The following is a 13,596-nucleotide window of genomic DNA, read 5'->3' as shown; positions in this document are numbered from 1 at the left end:
CCTAACGCCTATCGTGAGAGAAAGCCTAAGTGTGTGTGAGCATTAGTAGTAGTGAGTGTGAATGAGTGTCCGTTGTCGTGTACTGATTGGTGGCGAGAGAGAGCGGGCCTGAGTGTGAGTGCGAGGCAGTAGCTTTCAGTGAACGTGAGCAAGTGTTAGGGGCTCTAAGGTATGTTTAGTGTGAGTAGACGTGACTGGATGTGAAGAGCTATGAGTGGATGTGATTTGTTAGAGCTTGTGCATTATTTTGACTTGATGCTAATGCATGTTTTCTTGAATAATCACAGTGAGCTGAGGGAAGGTAGAACTGAATGCGTCATGTTTCGTTGGGCTTGCGGCGCTAAAACCGGCGCTCAATCTTAACGTAACTACATTAATTGACCGTTCTGTAGAAAATCCCTGCGTACGCGTTGTTGCCATTGGTTTCGTAAGCGAAAAATCTCAAATATAATTCGATCAAGCGGTATTAGGAAGGTGACATCACCGGGCGCCGATTGGTCGACTGGCTATATGATATCACGACGACATGAGAGTGTGTGTTTGGTAGGAGCTGCAACCCGGGTAGTTTATTCGAGATTGGGTAGAGATATGGTATACATCCCAGTGCCGTTCAATGCCAAGTCAGACATCTCACCCCAAGCCCACGCAGGCACGTCTGTACGGCTTGGTTAAGCCAGATAGGTATCTATATCTATGTCCTGTGCCTTTCACATAACTTGGCAGCTTAGGGCTTTGTGCTAATAAGCATTTATGATATAATAGAGACAAATATTAAGAAATTAGAAATTAAGATTAAGAATAAGAAATTAGTAATTAAGCTAATGCAAAAAAGTTGTTCTACTTAAGTTGAGGATAATGCAGAGAGCTACGGAACAGAAAAGGGTAAGTTTAACGTTAAGAGATTAAAAACGTAAAGAGTGGGTCAAAGAAATAACACAAACGGTATTACATTCTAGTTGAAATTAAGAAGAAGAATTGTGCTTGGACTGTAATGTACAGCGAAGAAAGGATAATCGATCGTCGCTAAGTGTAACGAGTAAGATTCCAATGAAAGGCAAACGTGGGGGAGGGTGGCAGAAAGTTAGGATGGCGAATGAGATTCGGGGATTTGTGGAGATCGGCTGGAGGCAGCTGGCACAGTACAGGGTTAATTGTATTGTTGTGGAAGAGGCTTATGACCTGCATTGGGTTTAGTTTGGCTGCTGCTGCTGCTTATGACGATAATAAATGAATAGCTAACTGCACGTGTGAGAACGAGGATCTCAGAAGGAAGCTGCAGATGGGAGCCAATAACGCTGTGGCCTCACATTTTTCAAGGCGGAACTTTATTATCCCCAGTCTTTTGGCGCTACCATCAACATTAATGTATGTTAGAAAAAAGATGCTAGATTTAACTCACCTTTAAAAGTGCTCGCCAATCCTTTATAATGCCATATTTATATCATAACAAAAGGCGGAGGCCAGTGAAACACAGGGTAGTCGGACTTCCTTCATGTTCGTTTCGATTCTGGGTACCTAACATCAGCTTGATGCGTTTGAACACTTTCGCAGTTGGTTAGAATTAGTATACTGAAGGTATATCAATGCATCTTGGTCAATATTAGCTGTCAAATTAGTCTATGTTGTACGCTTTCGAAAGCACCACAGGCCCCTTAAAGCTATGGGAAGTAATCTTAACAAACCTCGTGCTTTGAAATTTTACAGAGGGCAGAAATGTGCGATATATTTACAGGGTACACAATAACCTTCTCTTGGATTATCACTCTACCGCTTGAAAACTGCACAACGCTTGTCAGGCACCCGCAATTACCATATGACAAGCTTGCACTGTGAATGGCTCTAATACAGTAACAGGCATGCTCATGTCGATTCACACCAATATTCATAGGTCGACGTGTTGCAGGCAAGCTGTGTTCCAATTGTGCATTAGCGCCGCGCTTACTGAATACTTTGTGTTCCGAGCCATTAACACAACGCCGAGGCCCTGATGCGCACCTCTGCAACAGCCTGAAAATCATTAAAAGCCTCTCTAACCTCAATTTATTTTTTATCACTCTCAGCGGGTAACATTGTTGCCCTGCTACAATTAATTTCGCATTAGTGTTTTGCTCAAAGAGAGGTTGTAATTTATCACGTGTCATGTTTTGATCAAGGTTACTGTATGCTCCCTCAATCGTATAGTTCCTTTTTTGTAGCGCGTTCATCCTGAAGAAATTACAACCAAAACGTGCATCCGTGCTTGTGAAAGAACGACTCCCACATTGAATTGTAGGATCGGCAGTGTCTGCCATAACTAGAAAACTTGGACAATGGCACAAGATGACCGCACGAAATTGCATTTAAGGTTTTGGGTAACAAGTATGCAAGTGCCAAGCCATGGCAGTGGACAGGGATTTGTAAGCGATAAAGCTGAACAATATTTTATTGACTATGTCGCCTTTTATTTTTTAAAGTTCGTGAGAATTTACATCTCCTATATGTGCTTTCTTGATTCTGCAGTCATCCGACTGATGACACATAATACAGCATTCTATACTCCCTGCTCACCGGGACATCTTCATGGGTGGGAACAGCTGGTGCCCATGCGTACATGAGGTTCAACTCCCCACGGATTGTCGGCGACTTGGCTTAAACTTATATTGGCAGGTATTGCTTATAGCGTGAATTTTTCTTCTGCGTAGCTCTGCATCCAGTCCAAAACGCGTCGATGCATAACTTTTGCCGCTCCTTGATCAGCCTCGCTGGTTCCCTAAGATTCTAAAAAAAAAAAAAAAAGTGTTGTTTAGGCACTTACGTTTTTTTCTTACGTCCTGGAACAGATTGTCGCTATTTTTCAAAGTAAGAAATGCTCCTCTGCTTCGATGCACATTATTTATTTATTTATTAGTACCTCACAGGCCCCGAAAAGCATTGGGTGAGGGGGGCAAATGGGTACAAAAATATTGTACAAGAACGCGGTACAAGTCAAATACAAGAAAGGAACACGAAATTTATACAAAACCGAGTTAAAATAACATCAGACACGAGACACGAAAAACAACGTTAAGAACAAATGAAACTGTTGTACATTACTTTGAAGGGTTACTAAGAAATTATTCTGGCAAGTATTACTAAAAAAATACCTGCTGCTGTTTTATTCTACATTGTTCTTTTATTTTGTTTTTCGAAGGCGTACACCAGTATTTCTCGTTTTCGCACGTATTTCGACATCCATCATCATCATCAAAATACTGTGCCACTTACCGATGTTTGTACGTAGAAAGCTCCTATGCTAATATCTCTTTCAGCATACTCTCTATGCCCAAACAAAGCGTTCCACACAATAAATTGTCTTGTAGAGACACAATGTTTCAGAAACATTTTATATGCGAAACACGCTAGCCTTGATTATTCGAAGGAAAGGTTCCGTTCTTTTGTTTTTTAACATATTGAATACAATGCGTATATGACCGTTTAGAAACTTGCGCAACGTACTCACATCAAATATAATCTATACAAAGCAACGGCTACTATCGAATACTAGCAGCCTTCGAAAGGCAGCTTGAAAAATGCTGTAAGCCAGCATCACCAATAGTAAAACCTAACAAAACGCTCTGCCCCGAAAATCTCTAAATGAAGACCAACTATTATAGCTGCTGTTATTGCTTCGTTGCCGCCACAAAGAGTTTTTATCGCAACAGAAAAGTACAAAAGCAGTAAACTGCGATTAGATAAAAGAAATAAAAAGGCCATGCTATAAAGAGTAGTAATTAAATCTTTTCTGCTTTAATTTCAATACGAAAAGGACTCTTACAACAGCACTTGCAGAAAAACGTCGCACAGCCTTTGATATGCAAGAAAAGTGTAATTTTTGCAGATCATGCAAAAAAGGAATTGAAGAGAGGGTTCTAATAGAGAATATAAAAATTTCCTTGCTGGCATGCTGTTTAATTTAATGAAAAGTAAAACACATAATAAGTAAATACTTGGTGTCGAGGGTTTTACGTCCTAAAGCTACTCATGCTATGAGGGAAGACTGTAGTGGAAGACTTCAAGGAATTCGGCCATCTTTAATTCCTTACCGCGCATTGATATCAACAAGAAAACGGGCGCCTTTCTTTTCAAAGAATTTATTGCACCTGCTGCGATATGAGTGTTATGAAATATAATAACATCAATAAACTTTTATGATTTGATTGTTGATTTTGTGAGGTAACTAGCAAGCAAAAGGTTTGTAAAGTGATCATCTTAGGTCGGTAAACACATGTTCTATAGAAGCAGCAACCATAGGATCCTGAGTGAACATACTAACCAAACCGTGAGCGCCAACTTTTGCAGACTGAAGTTTCACCTCGAAGTATGTGAAGAAACTGTACACGTCGATCCCTTCGCAAATCTTTCGACACTTTACCACAAACACAGAGACCTCAGAGAGTTCGTACAGTGTACATAGGAAGCAGACACCAGATTCAGTGTACTGCCCTAATTCCAGCTTTCGTGTTCTTCATTTTAGATAGCAGCGCCCACTGCGAATTTGAGTAAATAAACTCGCGATCACTGTACTAGAATGGTTATCGCAGGAAGGAGGTTGGTAGTGGACGTGCGGAATTCCACAGATTTTCATCCATTTGAATGCACATCGCGAGTGTTCTCAATCCACACACATGCTAGTATAATGCTTAATTTTGTTATGTTCATATTGCTACAGTAAGTACAGCAAGGACATGACAGTGAATTTCTAACTGTTTAACACCTACTGCAGCCACTGTAAGCGAAGATTTGTGCAGTTTCGACTGCTATCGTAGGGACCCAACGCCTCCTTCTCACGGTAAACTGAAATAACTTGGCTACATTTGCGATTGCAGAAACTTTTTTGTTGTCCTGTTTACTTATTCATAAATTGTGGAAAAACGCAGTTTTCTAGGAAGATGATGATTATGAACATAATTTGTAATTTATTTCCATTTGGCACCAGAACAATCAATGTATCTGCCGATCCTGCCATGTGGCGTTCCTTTTATTACCAAACACGCACATGATTTCTTTCCTATAACTGGTTGGGGCAAGTGTTGAACAAAGTTTAGAAGCAAGATTTCACTTCACATTGCAAGTATAGGCCATCGCGATTAGCTTGTTTTCAGCAGCGTCTTAGGAAATCTCGCAGCTGCCTTAGAACTGGAACTGATATCCAGGAAAGCCCTACTTTGGGTAAAGCGAACGTTTATCTAGCCTGTACAGAGGAAAAAAAAACTTGTGATAGCCCAGAGTTGAGCTGAATAACAAAACAATTAAAAGAACACTTTTCCTCCATCGTAAAGGTATGCCACGATAGCGGTCTGTTGTCATCTCTAATGACGTGGACACTCATTAGGGTACAATCACAAGATGCTAGTTCACGTGGAAGACCAGTAGGCACACATAAACCCGCGCTGGTTACCAAGCCGCTACGCAGTTCATTCCAAGATGCTGGAGTCACTTGCGTGGCTTGTTCGCGAAATGCGTCCGCGTAAGCAACGCCTGAAGCTTGTCAATATGGTTAAGTTTCTGAAGCAGTACAAAGAAGTGCCTGGCTTTTTCTAGTCGGTAGCCTACCTGGCTCGCAAATTAAAGGTCATGGATTCTAATTGCGCTAGAATGTTTATTCAAGTGAAATCATTTTGCTTACCAACTGAACTTAATTCAGAGATGGCACAAACCTTTTGTTCGCCTTACATATGTATGTTATTCTACATCTGCCCTCATTTTTATTGTAAGAATTGTAGTGTGTTTACAATTACCGCGAGGTCATGTGCCGGCGGCTTCATGACGCTGTCGACCAATCAGAATTTGTTTAGAGAGCAAATTACTCCAGCGCCAATTACGGCGATGCCAGATTTTCTGCAACACATCACCCTTACGCTGTCATAGTCATTATTAGAGACCTTTAGCGCAATGTTACCGCTGAGCACCACTGCCTACCACTACTACGCGAGGGTCAATACGAATGTGCAGACCACCCTGATGACAAAATGTGGCATCACGTTCCAGTCAAATACCGACGGATTCAGCACGTAGGGGCTAATCTGTGCATGGGCGGATGACGGCGGACAGTAGCCGTAGGAAGCAATGGTGAGCGGTAAAGCTAAACTAAGTCTCTATTGCCTCTTGCAGCTTGTTCTGCAGCACAGAAGCACACTTGTCGTCCGCTAAGGACATCTAAGTCTGCACGCATTGTGATATCACTAGAGTAAGCCGCCAAAATAGGGTCGAATGCCAAATTGAGTGGTTTTCTGCGCTGTGATCTCTGTGGCATGATTTTTTCAGCGTCGCTTCCTGCAGAGGCGACTGCAACAGATTTCGTTTATGATGTTGACGAGGTACGTGATGTGCATAAATGATCGCCGACGATTCACTATTTTACAAAACCAACTAATGAAACTTATCGACATATACGACTACCAAATGCTAATCAACCGTAGAAACTTAATCAATCGCAGAAACTTTTTAACAGCTTTTTTCTTCCAGACATTGCCAAAATATTAACTAATACAATATAAGATACCACACGCCATGAAGAGCTTTGGCACGTGGTGCGTACACGGACTAACTACGGCTTCCAAAGGATATCATACGCCCTACCTTCAACTAATTAAATATGTAATTACAAGGCAAGAAGTTGCTTACTTCTCACCTAATCATTTGCGGGCTTTTTTTTCCAACTCTACCGAACTAATCAAATATTTGTAGCGGAAGAATCTCTTTCAAATTTGACGTTTGTGCATTGTTTTCATTCAATGCTCGCGGAGATGTTGCTGGTGTTTATACTCTTAATTTTTTTTTCTTATTGTACGTTTTCAGAAAAGATTGATTTTGAGTTTCCTCTGATATTATTTGTTAAATACTATATTAATTGTTTTTTGCTGTTGCACTAATTTGCATACAAGAACGTTTAAGTGTCTGTTATCTTACAATGCTTGCATTTCCTCGCCAAAAAATTGTACATGATGAGAACTTTTTCGCACTCATAATGCGGCTCTGTACTCCCATCTGTTTCCTCAAGCTCTGTTGTTTGCTTGGAAAATAACTAAATAAAGGAAATAAGTGAACGTCTTACTGACGACGATTCCACACACATCGACGTCATTATGCAATTCTTCTTTTCCTAAATACAACTCAGCGATCTTTGGGATGAGTAGATTGCATGAGTTATATTTTAAAACTATTGAAGAAAATTTTTCCAGGGGACTCACTTTTGATGGTTACGAACCTCATTTATGCAATATTTCCGCCCGTACAAAAACGAAGTGCTCATTAGGTAATTTTAGTTCAGTGTTATGCTATATTGATCTCTATAACGTATATATGACCGTTTGCTTCGCAGCCTATCTGCACAAACCACCCCTTAGTATATCTCACTGTTGATAAAACATAAATGTCTAAACGAGATCACCCAGTTTGAACTTGAAATTTGTGTTCTTTTCCGTTTGCTTTTTAAGCCATTTCAAAGCTAATTTGAAGCATTGGAATTGAAAGCGTGCTATTGCAACAAAGCTGAGATTAACAATTTTCATTAGTTTGTAAATTTTATTCTTAGGGTGATCGAGCTTGTGAGAACAATACTTAAGAAAATATCCCCTCGAAAGTTCCACAGACGCTATTTCTTCATTACGAGCTTTGTAGTTGCATTGTTGTGGCGCATAGGAAGGCTTGCCGCACAATGAACATAATTTTTTGCACGGGGTTCTAATTCGGATTTCTAAAAAGTGACAACGTAATAGGTATAAAAATGCTAGTGTTCTCATCGACGTGTTCTATTTTGTTATTTATTAAAATTAGGAAGCCGATGAGGAGGTAACATTTCCGTTCTTTACGTTATTTTTGCTCATACTCGGACACCCATATGTCGCACGATTTTATTAGATCAACACTAGAAGGTGTTCGGGGATCAAATGATTAAAGGTCCACTGAAAGGAAATTTTATTTGGGCTGCATAGTGATCGATGAGTCCTAACGCTGATTCACACAACACTGATTCACACACGAAGATTTATAGTCCATGGAAAAGGATGTTTTTAGTTGCAAACGTTTCAAAACTGTCTAGCAGACGATGCATGCACCTGGCGGCTGCCGCGGGGCTCGTCAGTTTACCGGATATGACATGGAAACGGGAGGTTTAGAAGCATCCTAACCCGTGCTCATTGTGTGTGAACAGTCTGCGGACGGCGTGCGGTCGAGCACTTGACGCAAAGCGAGGCTTAGTAGGGCCAGGTTTGTTGCAATGTTAAAGTTTTTATAATGTCTGCCGCAATTACAATCCGGAAACAGTGTTCAACCGTCAGGGGCATGAACGAGCGCATCGCATGCGTTTCACAAGTACGGAAAATATAAGGCGAAATGACATTTGGTCCATGATAATGGCTAGCTTTCGCTAACAGTACTACAAATTTATACGATCGATGCTCATGTCTGACGTAGCACCCGATAAAATCCCCATGTCCATTCTCTGAGGTTTTTGCAAGAAGCAGCAAGCCGCCATTATGCTACAATTACACCACTCTAGAGTCCGATTGCGGCAGTTTCTACGTCGTTCCCGGCTCATAGTAATAGCCGCCCTTTTTTCAGTTGCAGTTCGAGAAACGACGGGTTTTGTGAGCGATTCCTGAAGCATTCGCTGTAGTTACGAATGTTATATCTCACTTTTAGTAATATCTCTTGACGTACTACTAGAAAACGCCCCTTTTATGAGGATCATGCATTTCATTACTTGATTTTATATCATTACTTAACGAAGCACCGTAACACGTATTTAATGGCCGTGTTTTACCTCCCCCTTCAATTCTATTATTTCCCTCACCCTTCATTTTTCAATCTTTCTCTCCTGAATTCCCCTACCCACAGAGAGTAGCATGCCAGCGAAATCTAAACGCCGGCAAAACTCTGTTTTTCCATTAAAGAGTCTCTCTCTCTCTATGAGGATAAACATTTTGTAGGAGTTCGCCTTTATATGTACGCTAATATTGCATGTTATCATCGCTAAGAATAAAATAATATAAGGTGCCTCGGTGACCAGGATGTTCCTACTAATTCTAACAAATTCCAGTCGTTTTATTTCATTCCAAGGCATCATCCAACTGTGGCGTCATTATAGCACTCGCCTGGCTTAACTTTTCAACTGCTTGCAGTCTTGCATAACTGGCATAAATGGTTTCTCATTCTGAGACTTACTGTTGCAGTTTCCTGCCATCGCGCATAGTACCACGATCTTTGATTGTAAACATAGTTGAGATCATTTTCTTTTTACAATCCATCCATACCTGTGCAGATGCGCATTTTATTTGCTCAGTTCTCTACCATCGAAGGCCAGTTTGACATGGGGATGGGCGACGAGGAGGCCGCCATAGGCGCTAGCAACAACAACAATATCTCAAGAGAAACCAAAAAACAAAATATTATGGGACGCTTAAGTCCCGTCTCGGAGGAATGACGTTACAGCGTTAATGTCTACCGTCTTCGGTTCCTGTGGCGAATCTTCAGTCGCGTTATGACCTTCGTGACTCTCTGACTCACTAATAAGTAATTTGCACGGCTACTAACTCGCATACTTATTAGCATGTATGCAGTCGTGAGCTAACATATTATATGAAAGGCCACCCAAAACATATTTCAAGCCCCGCTTTATCCGAGTCGGTATAAAGTGTGGGCGTGGTCTGTAAAGGTAGCGTGCCTGACTAGGTATCCAACGGTCGCGACGTCAATTTTCACTTCACTCTCCCAATAGTTTGGTTTGGTTTGTGGGGTTTAACGTCCCAAAGCGGCTCAGGCTATGAGAGACGCCGTAGGGGAGGACTCCGGAAATTTCGACCACCTGAGGTTCTTTAACGTGCACTGACATCGCACAGCACACGGGCACCTTGCTTTTCGCCTCCATCTAAAAGCGGCCGCTGAGGCCGGGATACTTCACCCTCCCAAATCAAAGGGACTGTTTGAATTGATAGTTCCTGCAACGTCGTGTGGTGTCATGAGATCACATTACTTGCCCGATGCCCAACTCGTGTCTGGTCGTGTCTCTTACCAAGTGCCATTTACCTGACCCATTCCACTCCCAACACCGACAAAGACCACGTTTTGTGCGGAGTGTGGCTTTAAAAACTGCCATTTTAAGACTGTAACGGCTACCTGCCACACAACATATGAATAAGGTGTAATGACTTTACATAAGTAAAAAGCCCATGAATCTTGAGGTGGTTAGTTCGAAACCCGCCGCTGGACACCCACCGGTAAAAATGGGTACAAGCGTCCCCCGGCCTGGCGCCCGGTTCTGATATAGATGTGCGCTCGGAACAGGCTCCGCTAACCCCACGGAGCTCCTATCTGGGGCAAAATAGTTTCGAATACTTCTGCCTGCAAAGGCGGTTCGAGTTACCGTGTTTCACGGGGTTCAAAACTGAAAACGAGTCGTGTTCTCCACACGCGAAAACTCAGAAAAGCCTTGTTTCAAGTGCGAAACGCTAGTGGTTGTGCGTGCAATGAGGAGCATGGAAGTGGATGACTCCATAATGAGGAGCAATGCTAAATCACAATGACTTCGTGTAAAGTGAAACTGTCCCCGTCCATTATGATGTGAACAGTTCATGAATAAGCTAGGAGGACTTAAGAACTTGAAGAAGCTGCAAAAACTGGTTGAAGGGACAAAAGGGTCTGTGGAAACCAGTTTGAGACCCCCCCCCCCCCCTCCTCCCCTTCCCCTACTACGAAAACTGAGCTGTTAACCTATATTAGGCACTGTTTCGCAAAAACCAGGAAAAGCCCGCTCCCAACAAGTAACATCCATTCGCACAGTTGCTCATAAACTCTACAAAGCCATCGCATACCGTCCACATGGCGCCCATTTTTGCTCCAACCAACAGGGCCCATTCTAGCATGCTGCGTATGGAGATTAAACAGACAAATGTACGCATATGTCCATAGAATTGCGAAATTAAGCCTGCCTTCTCGCCTCTGCATGTTTTCTTCGGAGAACATCGGTCTAAACCCCGGAGAGAAAAAAATTGAAACATTTTTTACCTCAGTTTTTTTTTTCTTTAAAATCACCCTGATGTCGCCAACACCTATGAAATGTCCGAGAGCGGGGGCTGACCCTCCTACTCCTTTTGCTGTGCGGTGAATCGTCCTAGCGGCGAACAAAACTGTGGCGTCAATGTCCAGCCACCATCCTTTGGCAGGGATTCCAAAGTCTTTACGTTTCTTTGTCCATAAAGAAGGGGGAGGACTCCAGAGTACCCAAACAAGATCCACGCACATCATATGCTGTGGGTTCACATGAGGGCCCAGTTGGTCGACGAAAGCCCCATTGACTTCTCCAAGGCGTGTGCCACCTGTTCGGGGATTCCGTGCGAGAGCCACAGATGCTGTAGCTGCTCATAGCAGCGCGGGCACAGGTGCAACGGGTTGCCACGCATCGGGCCTAGCTCGGTCTCGCCGTATTCGTCAACGAATGGAGGTGGCAGGTAGCAGCCTTTTGTGCGTCCCACCAGGAGCAGCACCTTGCAATCCCGCATGTACAGGAACAGCTCCATGTCGGCCCCGCACGTGGTCACGTGCAAGTTGCAGGCTCCCAGCCGGGCACCACTCACCTCCAACTGGCAACCGTAGCTCTGAGAGCAGAGCAGTCGTCTGCACACCAGGCACAGGGTGGGCGAGCGCGAGTCATTGCCGTCCGAGTTGGGGCACCGGAAGATTGACGCCTCGTTTATAAGCTCGCTGAAGTCGCTCGGCAACTCCATCATCCACCATTAACCCAAACACGCGGTTAGGTCCTTGACGCACGCCTGAAATTCCTTACAGTGGATGGCTGATGGACAGAGTTTCTGACACCTTCAAGAAAATCGGAAAGTTTCAGATTTCCGGCAAGACGCAAACACCGTTTTAGGACAAACATTACTTAGGAAGGAGTTAAGAGTTTGGCTTTACACACCGAGCACGCGCATAAAGATGTCCTTCTATTGTGGACGAATTAATGGAATTCGCAGTATTTTGTCGTCCTTCCTTTCCTTCCCACACTCGTTTCTGAACATGGTGAGTTTCTAATTTTGAAACTACCGAACTCCGAAGCCGACACGACGCTGTGGCGAAGAGGTTAGCGCGTTGGACTGGTGTACCCTATCATACAAAATAGAATCCAAGCCGCGACGTCCGCTTTTTGATGGAAGCGAAAAGCAAGGCGGCAGTATGCTGTGCAATGTCAGTGCACGTTAAGTAACACCAGGTGGTTCAAATTTCCGGAGCCCTCCTCGACGGCTTCTCTCACAGCCTGAGTTTCTTTAGGGCGTTAAATCCTATAAACCAAATTAATCGAAACCTGACCTCCGCAGTGCACTGCAAGTCAAGTACTCGAGATATACGGGTGCCAACAAATGTTTTTCGGCAAAAGGAATGAAGCCAAAAGAAAAGTTGATTGTCTCGTAGCCTGCAGTCATTACTGAATGAGACGAGTGCAGCGAGTAGGCTAAATAATGTACAAATAAATGCAGAACTCTTCCTGAGCGTGCCAACAAGTAATGTCTTTCCGAACCATTTGTGTCGTAGAAACGTCTTCCGAGACACTGCAGCATATGCATGATTATATTTTCTAATAAACCTTATTTTGACAATCTTCTAGGCGGATGGAACAAATTATGACTATACGCCTCACAAGCTGACTTGGCCATACACTTTTTGAAAACCTCGAGGAAAACAGATACAATAAGCCGTCGGCTGTTTCAGTAAGCTTCCCTTTTCCTGCTTTCTTGTTTATATTTTTCTAGCTTTGTGAAGAAATTTAGATTCATGCCATAGAAAGGTGAAGATTATCAGTTATTGTACAGCAGTACACAACATCGTATATGTGACAGTTTCAAGATTACGGAACAATGAAAGCGAAAAATACATATAAAATATATTCGTCTCATTGAAGTCAGTTTTTTGTCAAGGATGACTTCTGTATTAATAACTTCGTGTAAGCTCTTACGCATGTGCGTATTTAAAATATCAAAATGCAAAACACATTCCGTTATTTTTACATCAGCGATTCACCATGCAGCGTCCCAATACCCCTTAAATTATTGCATCGCGTCAAAAGATACCTGCACGATGCTCTGCTATCCTAATTATTTTACACAAGCTTAGAAGGCAAATGTTCCTCAACAGGCCACTAGCGCATCCAGGTTTATTTTCATTACACACACTTACGTAACAACTAAAAAAAAGTATGTTGGAATAAGCTGACGAATAGGAAATGATATATCCAAGCATTCATACGGGCTTTATATATACTCCGCGGTTCGTATAACGTTATACAATGTCTAGAGCGCAGAATTTTTAGAGCGTATTTTTCTTCTAGTAATGAAATAAAAATCTCAACATGCCTCTTCTTCTTGCGAATTTTGAACAAACCTGTAATAATTTTGCACGCTAAAGCATAAAGTTCCGTCGCTTCTCCAATTTTGTCATTTGCAATGCGGCAGGAAACTAATAATGTTAATTGCGGATTAATGGAAATGGTTATCTCAAAACTAGTGTATCCCGAAGCAGGACATACAATGTAAAGAAGTGGTACGCGTAGCTTTAACGTAATCTGTGGACACCAGGAAAAAAAAAGGT

At 42.5% G+C, this 13,596-nt stretch overlaps 1 protein-coding gene across 1 annotated transcript; it reads right to left on the bottom strand.

The window, feature by feature from the left end:
* Nucleotides 1-11,273: 11,273 nt before the first annotated feature.
* Nucleotides 11,274-11,741, bottom strand: LOC146199733 (E3 ubiquitin-protein ligase UBR2-like). Its single transcript, XM_084592183.1, has one exon. The coding sequence runs from the start codon at nt 11,739-11,741 to the stop codon at nt 11,274-11,276; it is 468 nt and encodes a 155-aa protein (XP_084448309.1).
* Nucleotides 11,742-13,596: the final 1,855 nt, after the last annotated feature.

The sequence above is a fragment of the Amblyomma maculatum genome, chromosome 2 (assembly GCF_055883805.1).
Source record: "Amblyomma maculatum isolate TAMU_Amacu chromosome 2, ASM5588380v1, whole genome shotgun sequence".
Lineage (NCBI taxonomy): Eukaryota > Metazoa > Arthropoda > Arachnida > Ixodida > Ixodidae > Amblyomma > Amblyomma maculatum.
This window is presented reverse-complemented; position numbering and strand designations above follow the sequence as displayed.

Excerpts from the sequence above, each read along its gene's own strand:
- LOC146199733 (XM_084592183.1), bottom strand. The coding sequence starts at position 11,741 with ATGGAGTTGCCGAGCGACTTCAGCGAGCTTATAAACGAGGCGTCAATC.